This window comes from Crinia signifera, chromosome 1 (genome assembly GCF_055691185.1).
Source record: "Crinia signifera chromosome 1, ASM5569118v1, whole genome shotgun sequence".
Classification (NCBI taxonomy): domain Eukaryota; kingdom Metazoa; phylum Chordata; class Amphibia; order Anura; family Myobatrachidae; genus Crinia; species Crinia signifera.
The window spans coordinates 377,380,159-377,392,598 of NC_139217.1; the positions used below are offsets into that span (position 1 = coordinate 377,380,159).

General features: G+C 40.6%; 1 protein-coding gene across 6 annotated transcripts in view; it reads right to left on the reverse strand.

The window, feature by feature from the left end:
* The window catches only part of HECTD4 (HECT domain E3 ubiquitin protein ligase 4), a 203,551-nt gene that overhangs the window by 85,851 nt on the left and 105,260 nt on the right, over positions 1-12,440 (reverse strand). For 4 of the 6 annotated variants that reach the window (XM_083151436.1, XM_083151433.1, XM_083151435.1 and 1 more), the window contains exons 16-20: positions 8,886-9,006; positions 6,852-6,980; positions 3,995-4,119; positions 1,960-2,113; positions 156-256 (exon numbers count right to left, since the gene is read on the reverse strand). In XM_083151436.1, the coding sequence (XP_083007562.1) occupies positions 156-256; positions 1,960-2,113; positions 3,995-4,119; positions 6,852-6,980; positions 8,886-9,006 (630 nt within the window). The remainder of the gene's footprint in view (positions 1-155; positions 257-1,959; positions 2,114-3,994; positions 4,120-6,851; positions 6,981-8,885; positions 9,007-12,440) is intronic. The other 2 variants (XM_083151437.1, XM_083151434.1) reach the window with 1 other exon arrangement.

Genomic DNA, 12,440 nt, shown 5'->3' on the forward strand with positions numbered 1-12,440 from the left:
CACAACCTTCTGTGAAAAGAAAATTTGTGTTTGCTCTTTTGTATCGGGAGTAAAGTATTACACTGAGTCAATGTCCTATTTTAGATATTGCAGAATTTCATAAATCGATAACAAGAATAAACAAACGTCATCTGCAGTTCCTTATCAGTAATTACCTGTCATCTGCCAAAACTTTGCTCTTTTGCTCTGAGGTTCCACTTGGAGAATTGCCAATGTCTGCTAAAACTGTACACTGGGTTTTAAGTAGCAGGGCAGTCTAAGGAAAAAAGAAGATAGTTTTATAGGTTTCACTTTTAATATGTAAAGGAAGATTTATAATTTTAACAAAGAAAATACCAGACTTTGCCCTCTGAACAAAGAAGAACAAAATTATGAGCCACAGAAAGACACTGCCACATAGGCCCTTATTCAGATCTGATCGCAGTACAAATTTGTTCTCAAAATGGGCAAAACCATGTGCACTGCCGGTGGTGCAGATGTAACATGTGCAGAGAGAGTTCAATTTGGGTAGGGTGTGATGAAACGGAAATGTTAATTGCAGTGTAAAAATAATGCAGCCAGTATTTACCCTACACAGAAACAAACTAACTCACACAAATCTAACTCTCTCTATACATGTTACATCTGCCCCACCTGCAGTGCACATAGTTTTGCCCATTTTGAGAAAAAAATTGTACTGCGATCAGATCTGAATAAGGGCCATATTGAGGAAATCTAGCAGGAGGTTTTCTTTACCAGGACTCTGAACAAATCAGCTTACACAAGTGGTTCCCAAGATTTTTTTAAATCACAGCACCCCAGAGTATTAGCTTTTTTTTCTCGGCATCCCCTAGGTCAAATGTTTCTAATTGAGAAATTTAGAGAAAAATATTAGGTAAATTGTGTTTACATGTTATCTTTAGGTTTCATTATGGCAGCCACAGGCACTGGGTTTTGCCTATTTCATTGACCATTAATTCATAATTTGACTTTGTCCTGGACTATCAACCCAGAGCACCCCTGCAAGTGTCTCGAGGCACCCCAAGGTTTCATGGCAAATAGTTTGGGTACTGGTAGCTCGCAGACGCGATCCGGGTTGCTCGACCACGGACGCCCGCCTGTCTCTCCCTCCCGTCCCCGCCGCTGCTAGTTCAGAAGGGAGGAGAGTGCATTGCGGGTCTCTCCTTCCCCTCAGTTTGTATCCCTGTGACTGGACCGCCATCAGCCAATCAGAGCTTGCGGGCCGGCAGCTCTGGAGTGGGCCTGCGACCTTTACTTTGCTGACGGATGGCCCGGTCACAGGGAAGTGAAGCGGCAGCAGCGCAGGAGACTGAGGAGCCAGCCAGCAGGGGAGCGCCAGGCTCTCCTACCCTGTGCAGCAGCAGGAACAACAGTGAGTTCTGCTGCTGCTGGCACAGTGGGGGACATACCTGTTTCTGGGACAGTGGGGGCATATATGGCACAATGAGGGCATACCTCGCACAGTGGGGGACATTCCTGTTTCTGGCACAGTAGGGGCATACCTGGCACAGTGGCGGCATATTTGGCACCATGGGAGCATATGTGTATCTGGCACTATTGGGGACATATGTGTATATGGCACTATTTGGGCCTATGTATATCTGGCACTGCACTATTGGTGGCATATGTGTATAACACCCCCATTTTCATTTGACGCACCCCATGTGGCATGAGGCTACACTAATTTTTTTGGTGCGCGCACACAGTACTGTGTGTGGCATAAATAATGTGTAAAGGGCATTATGTGTTTATTAGGCAAATTTTTTTTTTAAATGTTAGTAGCTCTTCGGGTGGTTTGTTTTGCTGCGAATAGCTCACACCCCAAAAAAGGTTGGAGACCACTGCATTATACTATGCTTCGAAGCGATCACGTCAATATGCATTATGCAAAAGTTGTTGAACTGAGTTACATACGCCAACTGTAAAGTCAAAAGGACAAGGCAAATTTCTGTGTGTTACCTGACTTGTGTAGAGAACAAGCTGCACCAACTGGGGCATCAGGGCATCTGCCATCATCAAGGTCTGTAGGTTGGGGTGCATGAGGGATGTCAGAAGTACTGGGAGAAGATGGCCAAGCATGGTGGATTTGGTAATTTGCTCTAAGCCTTTTAATCTAAAATAAAACAAACAAACAGTTTACAAATGCCACAACCGCTAGCTGTTTGTAATTTGGACCATGTACTCACTCCACTTACTAACCATTGTAAAGGTGAGTGGAGAATACACTGTGCTAAAGAAAGTAATTAGCAAAGAAAAAATCTGCAAGATCATATTGACATTTGATGGCTAATGGTTAAATATAACTATATGGGGGGGGGGGATGACTTAATGTATGCACTCCATAAATTCTGATCAATCCTCATTAGTGCTGGAGCTTCCCCTGAAAGGCTGGGCCTTGTGGTGATATTGCTGGGCTCCAGTTGATGTGTTATTCTCTTTGCTCCTCTGTATTGCGGTGGGGCTACTTCCCGCTGCTGACACAGGGACTCCATCTTTGCAGCCTCCTACCAGCTTATTGTGAGGGTGTCACCCATTCGGGGATGGTCTCCTGGGTCCATCTGCTTGAACAGTGCCCCCTTGTTTCCCCACAGTCCCCCCCTCACAGAAGTCATGGCCAGATTGCTCAAAGATGACTCCTCTTGTGCTGGGAAACACAGTGTTGGCCTCCTGCTCACTGCCTTCTTAGGGAATTGCTGTAAGCCCTTGTGTGACTCTGTTGTTGCCTTTGAGACCACTGCTTTTCCTGACCGTTTCTATTCAGCTGGCTGTTTTTATCTGTCTGGAGCATGTAGGTTAGGATTGCTGAGGCTGAGTAAAGTATTTCAGCCTTAAGGACTATAAAGCTCCTGGCATTGGTCATCTGACCAACTTGATTGAATGTCTATGTCTAAGGGCAGTGATAGTAGCTCCAAGTGCTGATAGGGCAAAAGCATGAGGAGATGCTGAAGATGGAACTGTAAATGACAGAATGTGGTTCATCTTCACGGCAATGGTAGACTTTAGACTTCTGCCATCGGGAGACTTATTTAGCCCATGCCAATATCATTTTTTAGTACCCCCAACCAGTCTGCCGCGTACCCCCAGGGGTACAAGCACCCCAGGTTGGGGAACCAATGCTCTATGGTGTTTTTCACAGATTAATTTTGTTTTATGCTTATTTTCTGGCCTCTATATGGGTTGAACTGTTATGTATTATTACTTGTATGGCTGTACAATTCTTTTTTTATGGGTATTTTAAAATGTGTTTAGTACGGATTATATTTAATCAATTTGAAAATGTTAGTATCATAGAAATTAGTGTCTGTGACTACAAAAACAAACCACCAATAAATGCACGGTACTTGGTGTAGAACAAATGCATTACGCTGTTTACTGGACACTACAATATCTTTTAAGGTGTCGACACATGGGGCAATATGATTGCTGGCGATATATTGCTAGCAATATATCACCAGCAATCATATTGCTCAGTGTCCCCTTTTCATCAGCGATGATGAGTAGACACTGCTACAGTCACGGGGGAAGGGGGGGGGTTCTGGACGCGAAGGGAGGGAGCCCTTCTGTCGCTGATCTCCCCGGCGCTGACCTCCTGCACAGCGCCGGGAGAAGCCGCTGGTCGCAAGAGCATGCTCCAGCGACCGTTAGGGAGTTCACACAGGAGCGCACAGCTGGCGATTTATCTCCAGCAGCACTCCAAATCACTGGCAATATGGTCGCTCAGCGACCATATTGCCAGCGATTTCAGCCAATATCGCCCCCGTGTGCACACACCTTTAGTGCAGAACTTAGATCATTCATTATTACTTACTCGTTTTTGTATAGTGTTTCTATTTTAATAGACTGCAAGCAAAAAAGGTAACACTTTCAGGTTTTAAAGCAGTGCACTCCAATATTATCACCCCCTAGTCAAAATAAATATCTTAAAACATGACCTACGAAAGATCATGTATGCATTACTATTAAAATGTAATACAATTTTCAGAAAATTGCATACCTAATATCTCGGTCCGGAAGATCACTGTTGATAAGAGCAGTTGTGACTCGCTGTAGCATTTCCAGAACTTCATCACACCCAGTTAATATTTGTGTTGCCAACCCCAAAATGCTAGTCTGTAGTTCCTAAAACAAAAATTAAGGGAAGAGACAACAAAATATCACTGAATTGGTTACTATACATCTGAAAACCATGTCGCTAAGCTACCTACCAAAATGTATAGTACTGTAGCTGACTAAACAGAATTGTGTATTATGTAGCAATCAGTTAATGATACAAGGGAAAAAATGTCTGGAACAACTAATGTTATATATGGATAAGGTGCTGCTATGGAACATGGAGGTATTCCAGATGGTTCTGTTTGTGGGGTGATTAATACAGGCAGGCATTCATTTGCCAGGGAAGCTCTCTGGAGGATAGCTCAAAAGTGTCTAATAGTGACAGTCAGTTAGGAGTGATATAAAACATATTCCAAAGACTCTGGGATTATACGTTATTACTTCTGTTCTAATTAGTTTTTCAGTAAAATCAATTCGCTTTAGCTGTTGATGAATGGAGTTTAAATCAAGCATGTATTTACCCGATTTATCATTTGCCAGAATGATATATGATAATGTGTATCTTTACTACATATTTCAGACAATCCGTACAATTAAATAAAGTTGGGGTTAATTTAAAATCGTTCCTTGTAATGTAATAAAAAAATAAATAAATATGATGTAAGAAGTGTGTTCTTGTGTGGAATAAGTTCTAATTATTAGTTATTATGGATTAGTATCAAAGTATCAAGATGATAGAAATACCTTACATCACAGGGACACAGATAAGAATGAGTAACTGCGCTAGAAATTGGCATGGATACTGAGTATCATTCAGATAAAAAGAAGCATTTAATAATAAGTCTGTGGGAGCGACTAACTAAAGCTTTTATTCAGCTGTCCTGGCAAAAGGGGTAAATAACAGACACCTAATATGTTAGCATATATCACTGCATTCCCCATACATGACGACTGGACTATATTTTACATGGAGGTCTTTGCATACTACGGCTAGGACAGCCAGCTTACTTTATTCAGCTGTTGAGACAACTCCCATATTATTCAATACAGCAGACTATTTCATCTGTACTGTATATAAGTTACATGCTTTACCTCACTGCACATGTATTGTTATTCTGGTATTTAACCTGCATCAGTTTACGTGCATGATTTTATTTTCTCAAAAGGATATCACAGAACTGTAATGATAAACCCAAAGAACCACTGAAAATCAATTCTTAAAAATAAATGTGTCCTTGGGAGATTAATGATCCTCAAGCATTAAATGTTTTATTGTCCATTAGTAAAACTGTGTGTGTGCTGTAATGAAGGCTCTCACTGAAGATTACATAGAACATAATATATGGACAGACAACTGTAACAAAAGTGACATACAAAATAAAAAAAATCTACAGTATCAGACATGTGACAGACATGTGACAGACATTTCATGTTTACTTTTTTTTTTTACTTACTTATGTGTTTACTTTTTAAAGATTTAGGAGAATTTATTAAGCAAACTTGATATGATTATTGCAGACCTGGTGATTATAAGGATCTCTAAATTCCTATTGTATTTGTTGGCATGCGTTCAACATATTGTTTTCTCATATGTAAAGTGCTCAAACATATTGTAGCATGAAAACATTCACACACTTAACCTTTCTTCAAGTATACCTACAATGCGGATTTAGCTCTTGGGGATTTGCTTGGCATTCTAACTCCCGCCCCCCACCCTCATCTGATGTGTCCAGATTAAAGTTGAAGCTTTCAAAGAAATTTTGAATATATTAAATAAAATTGTGAATTCAAATAATAAATTATATATGATTTGCTTCCTTTCAAATCAAGGGGGTAACATTGGCGTAAAAACAGTTCCCTGAGCCCTGCTCTAGCTATAAGCATGTGTAAAAATATCTTACATAGATTTTCAACAAAGACACCTACAAAAACTCTCATAGTAGAATAAGTTGCATAAATATAGTAGTCCAAGTGACTTCCTCACATATAAGACTATCTACTACTCAAGCAACTTTTTCTAGAATATTTAAATCACTCTGCATCCCTCCCTCACCAAACCGACCAACTGCTATCAATGCTCACGCTCTTGCTTCCTACTTCAAGGACAAGTTTGAGAAGATCCGAAGTATTCTATTAATTTTCTGCCTTAGATCAATGGAGAAAAAAAAATGTAATGCTAAGGAGGGACGGGGGATAAAATACCTACAATAAAAATAGTTTATTTTAACATATTATAATGAAACTAGAGGGAGGAAGATTCAGGGGAAATTTGAGGAAAAATTACTTCACAGAAAGGGTAGTCGATAAGTGGAATAACCTCCCATCAGAGGTGGTAGAGGCAAATACAGTAGTACAATTTAAACATGCTTGGGATAAGCACATTGATATCCTTACAAAGAAATAAGGATCAAATTTGGTTTGAGGTAACATGTTTAAAAAAGGGCAGACTAGGTGGGCCAAGAGGTTCTTATCGGCGTCAAATTCTATGTTTCTGTGTAATGCAGAGGATTAACATGATAACCATTATTACAAATCCAGGCTTTAAGAGATAACTTTTGGCTGAGCAATCTACCAACAGTCTAATAAATGTGCACTGAAACCGCACACACATTTTCAATTGAAATTTTAGATATGTATTATTACCTGTAAATGTCATGCAATATGGATGCTCAATGTTAACACTAGTGTAGAAACCTATTGATTCATGATTGCAATAACATGGAACAGACTTCAATGAAATATTGGACAACTAACGCTGACAAACAATAAACACTATTAGAAAAAAATGTGGTGTTTACCTGTACCTTCAATGTCTCCCCCTGCAGGGAGCTGTCACTATCATCATTGTCATCAGGTTTGATTAAGACAGTGTTACTAAGGAAGTGATTTTGTACAGCCATCAGATAGCGCAGGCATGGAGAGGCAACCTTAAATACACAAAAACTTTAATAAGATGAGCAAAAGGATCATACCATCCCATCCTGGAAACTGCTGAAAGTTTTGCACAAGAGGTCTGGAATTACCACATTTCATAAAAACAAAAAGTTAGAAAAGGCAATTCAGCAATCTAGTACCATATGCTAGGTACTACATGGTAGTGTGCAATAAGGACCCTCTGGACATACAGTATGTGCTGGGAGAATGGGTAATATAAAACATACACTACAATGATAATGGAAATGACACAAGTGTGACACACATTTACCAGTGGAGAGCGCATTAAATTAATGAGATACGAAACATGCTGCATTCAAAAGTTTACAATATATTTTCACAGTTTTTGAATACATGGAAATTCACTAGTGTCTTCATTAATGTACCTTTCGTGTGAACATTTATGTGAGATACTGCAAACAAACCGGTGGTGTAGTCCTAGCGAAGAGGTTATCAAACATGGGGGTAGATTTATTAAGCCTGAAGAAGAGATAATGTGGAAATAAACTGAAAAGAGATAAAGCACCAACCAATAAACTGTGTTTGAAAATGACAGTTGGTAGTTAATTGGCTGGTGCTTTACAGTATCTCCTTCCACTATCTCCACTTTATCTCTTCTCCAGGCTTAATACATCTGCCCCACAGTCCTCAAGGGAACTTTACAGTTCAGAGTTTAACCCTTTGAGTGCCAGCATCTCTGTGGGTGATGTTCAAAATATCCGCAAAAAAAGCCAGCGTCTCTCACATTTGTTATATAAAATTCAAATAAAAAATGTGTAAAATAAAAAATGATTGTAATTCCTATAGAAGGTAGACATTACAGGTCATTCAGATGAATAAAAAGGTTTGCTTGGCAAGAGTCAAACCTATTTTGAAAAATTCACTTGGCACTCAAAGGGTTAATTATACCCATGCTTGGCCAAAGGTGATTTTAGGTCTCAATCAATTTGACTGAGCCATCTGTGTTGAGCCAGGAATACTTTTAAAACCTTGACCGTTGGGTTGCATTCAGAACCACAATCCTAGAGCATACCAGCAGAATAACCTTCACTTTACCATTTATAGACTTTAGCGAATGTATTTACCTATAGCCAAAGCAAAAAGTTGGTACATTTTTACCATTAAGTTCTGTATATTTATATTACCTACTGTGCCAATTGTAATACCGTGTGGAAAAAAAACCCAGTAAGATTTTAATATATTCCTTTTGTTAGTACGTATTAGATTCTGTAAGGTATTTTTTTTTTCTTTACAAAGGAACCATAAGTGTATGAGCTAGAATTGTTTGTTACTTTTGGCAAAAGCCGGTAAATGGTTGAATGTGCGTAAAGGTCCATACACAATGGACGACTATGCCCAGCGTGTATGGACTGCGCTGATGTCAATCACCGCTGCGGGGAAGGCCGCTGAGTGCATACACACTGAGCGGCTTTCCCCCTGCCCGACGCCGACGGAGGGGGGAGGACGGCGTTGCATAGCGCAGAGCTATGCAAAGCCACCCTCAACGCCGCTAATCTGCTGGTATAACCAGCAGATGAGCAGCTTTCCCGGCGATGATGCGGGAGCGCGCAGCAGTGCTTATCGCTGGGGCATACACACTGGGCGGCTTTGAGCTGAAAGCCGCTCAAACAGGCTGTTTTGAGCGGCTTTCAGCTCAAAGTCGCCCAGTGTGTATGGGCCTTAACTGATGTCTTGAGTGTGAATGAAAATAGATCTTTAAACTTTCTGAAAAAGACTATACAAAATCCTTGGGCAAAAAAAAACAAACAAAAAAAAACAATACAGGTATAACAATGTATTTTTAAAAATGAAAACCCTATTAAAAATGAACCTTAATACATATGGAATGAAAACCAACAAAGAATAATGGTTATCTATGAAAATGGCGTTGGTCTTACAGGCACGGTTGATAGGAGTCTTTGGAATTCTTCTTTAGACACAGTTTGGCACTTGGTGATCAGAACACAAGATTCACGAACAACAATCTTCAAAATATAGTGCAATAGCTCATCATTTAGCCTATGAGTGGGGAAAAAAAAAAACAGGGGAAAAAAAATGCTAACTAGAAACTCAGTTTCCAACAAGAGAAAAACGAAATCATACATGGTGCCAAGCTGGATACACACAGAACAGTTCTGATACTTGTCTATGGCACAAGCTGCAATGTGGTCAGAGTAATTCTGCTACTCTGTCCAGTGTTCTGCCCACTGATGCGTCTCAGAGCTACCCCTAGTGGTTGCCTAGCGACCAGAATAGAGCGCTTGATTTGCACATGGAGAGAAGAGTTCCAGCTGCTGCTAAGCAACCTAGATGCACAAAAGACAGCGCATCTAGCAACTCAGGAAGTGTGGCTATATAAAGTTACTCACTTGTCTCTTGTGAGTAATCTTTTTACCTGCCTCCTTCGAGACTTGGTCAGATGGGAATTTAAAGGACAGCCCACCAATCACTAACACTAAAGCTCCATACACATGGAGCAATATATTGTAGAGATGGAAGGAGACATAGCCGGGGTAAACTCTTGCAGTTGCTCTCTGAGTCTGCACTCATTCGCTATCCGGGGAAGACATCCAGCCTGGTCTCTTCCAGTTGCTTACCCTGTATAACCTACAGTATACCTCTACTTTGTGCTGCTCTAACTACTAAAACTCCTGTGTTTGATATGCTCTAGAGCAGGCATTCCCAACCACGGTCCTCAAGGCACACCAACAGTGCAGGTTTTAGTGATATCCAGGCTTGAGCACAGGTGACTTAATTAGTATCTGAGGGATTCTGATTAAACCATCTGTGCTGGAGCCTGGATATCACTAAAACCTGCACTGTTGGTGTGCCTTGAGGACCGTGGTTGGGAATGCCTGCTCTAGAGCTATAGCGAATAAGATCTGGCAGCCACTAAGTACCGGTGACCATAATCTGTTGTTATTGACACGAAGACCTTTTACCAGTACCTATACCTGACGTTAAAAAAAAAACCAGGATTTCATAACAGTCTAGAACTGATCACCAGGAATAACAACAAACTCTTTCACATTTGAGTGTCCCAAATAGACAAAATTCTGTTATTTACATGGATTATCAGGATCAGCTCCAGCTTGCACTTAAGGGTAGATTTACTAAAGGGTGGATTGTCATCGATTTCAAATTCATGAAAATCAATCTATATTGATATACAGTTTCAGGGGCTATATACAGTGAACATAACTAACATGAACATGCAGATTTAAATCAGGGTTCATAGTGAGACTATATAATTTTTCCTTAGAAATCTAAAAGGATCCGCTTATTTAAAACATTACTTAAGAATAATATAAAAGGGTAATTTAAATTCATATCAATACCACACACAAACTATTTCATGAACATTATAGGATACAGCTTGAACCCCATTATACAGTAGGCTCAAATGTTAAATACGTAAAACTAAGGGCGATGCACATGCGTTTCAGTAAATCATTCCCCACCTATTCCTAACCCTAATCCCCCCTGCCCTCCACCCCATGCCTTACTCTAACCATGGGCAACCACATGGGGACATTTGAAATATCAACATTGTAAAACAGGTCAACATTCTGTATGTCGACCATGTTGACATGATTGGTTTCGACCATGTGACCCTATGCAGTAACTTGAAATTGGTAAAAATAAAAATAGGAATTTAATACCTACCGGTAATTCCTTTTCACGTAGTCCTTATGGGATACTGGGAATGGTCTTAAGACTATGGAAGTCGAGTTACACACACGCCATTTTAGGATAGTATGGCCGCCATTTTGGTTCGCAGAGTTGCGCAAATAAAGTTTCCATACCCGAGTATGCATGGCAAAGTGGACCAGAAGAGTAGCCATACTATCACACATAAATTCATAAATACATACTGACCCTAAGTAAAATATAGTTAAAGGTTTAGAACGCCACACATAGCTTAGTTAGCCCTGCATACATCTATCTGTATCGTGTTTAGTACCGTTCCGTTCAGCTCATTATGCGAAGTATTCCGGTCATTGCGAATATATCGCAATGTACATTGCCCGAGAGATATGGACATAATCCATACTCCAGAGACAGTTTCTGTTGTAAGTAGTTAACAAAGGAAACTAGCTCAAACCGGTTCTTATCCTTGCTGACGCCGAAACCGCCAAACAAAGAACTCTTAAAGTTCACTCCCCTGCACCTGGTCAGACCAGGTACAGCGTCTAACCTCCAATCACAGTGGACCGGACATATGATCTCTGACCAATGAGAATGGCCTTTGACCTCCCCCTTCTGACCCTATAAGATAGGCGACCCAGAGCAGCCAAACTCTCTTCGGCACATCTACTTTCCCTGGACCTTCCTACCGGACTATAGTTCATTACTGAACGATAGTGAGCTCTGACCGGACTGCGCTTCGCATATTTGATGAGACGGGTAAACGGTTGCATTAACGGTATTTATCCTTATTGTATTGATTGGCTGATTGTGTCTTGTATCTGTTTTCTCTCCCCTTAGCAGAGTCTGTTTAGTATACATTGTTAGTATATCGTATCACCTGTTATACCTGTTTATTCTTATTTCTGTAACCCCCTTTTGTCCATTAGGGACTTAAATACAAACCTTTTACGGAGTTCTAATCTCCTTATTCCTATTCAGTGGTCGTGTCTGTTTATTCGCATAATAGCGATAAGGTATATTGCGGACACAGTCCGATAAGGTATATTCGCAGAGTAGAGACAAAGTACTGCGAAGGAATCTCTGAATAAGGTATTGGTTCTTGGTATACATAATACAATAAAAGGTACACTACGCTGCGCTACGCTTTGTTCGCACGTAGCTAGGTATAAAGGGTACGTTGGTTGCGGACTTATTACGTAACCAACGCTTTTCACTTATCGTCACTCTGGTTATATTTTAATCACCATTAACAATTGGGGGCATCGTCCGTCCGCTCCACATTCCAGAACTCAGTACCAGGCGTGCGACCCGACCTATACCAGCAAAAGGGTGGAAGTATTTATTTTTGTTTCCATTGCTGGATAGGCCGAGTCCGCGGCGGTGCGGGGTTCGGGAAGTGCTAGCGCTGAACCCGGAGTACAATAAGTGAAAGCCACGTGTTTTTAAAAGCATATCATACCTAAGTGTTTAGTAAACTGTACTTCTGCCTGCCACAAGTAGTTTAACGGGGTATAGTGTCTTGGGCTGCTTGTTTATTATAGTATATGTACCACGTGCGATAAGGTTCGCACACGTGGAATCTGTGTTTATTATAGTACATAGAGGATCCCCTCTGTGCAAAACTATAATTGTTTATTGTTAGTTACCGCAAAAACAGGGACCACGCCACGTGGCGACAAGTCCTGGACCTTTTGCAGTAACGTAAAGCGTCTATTGTGTATTACGCAAGGTGCGCGCGCACGTGCCCATATCGGGAAATTTTCGCATCTTTGTACGTGATTTACGGATTAAGTGCGGGATTT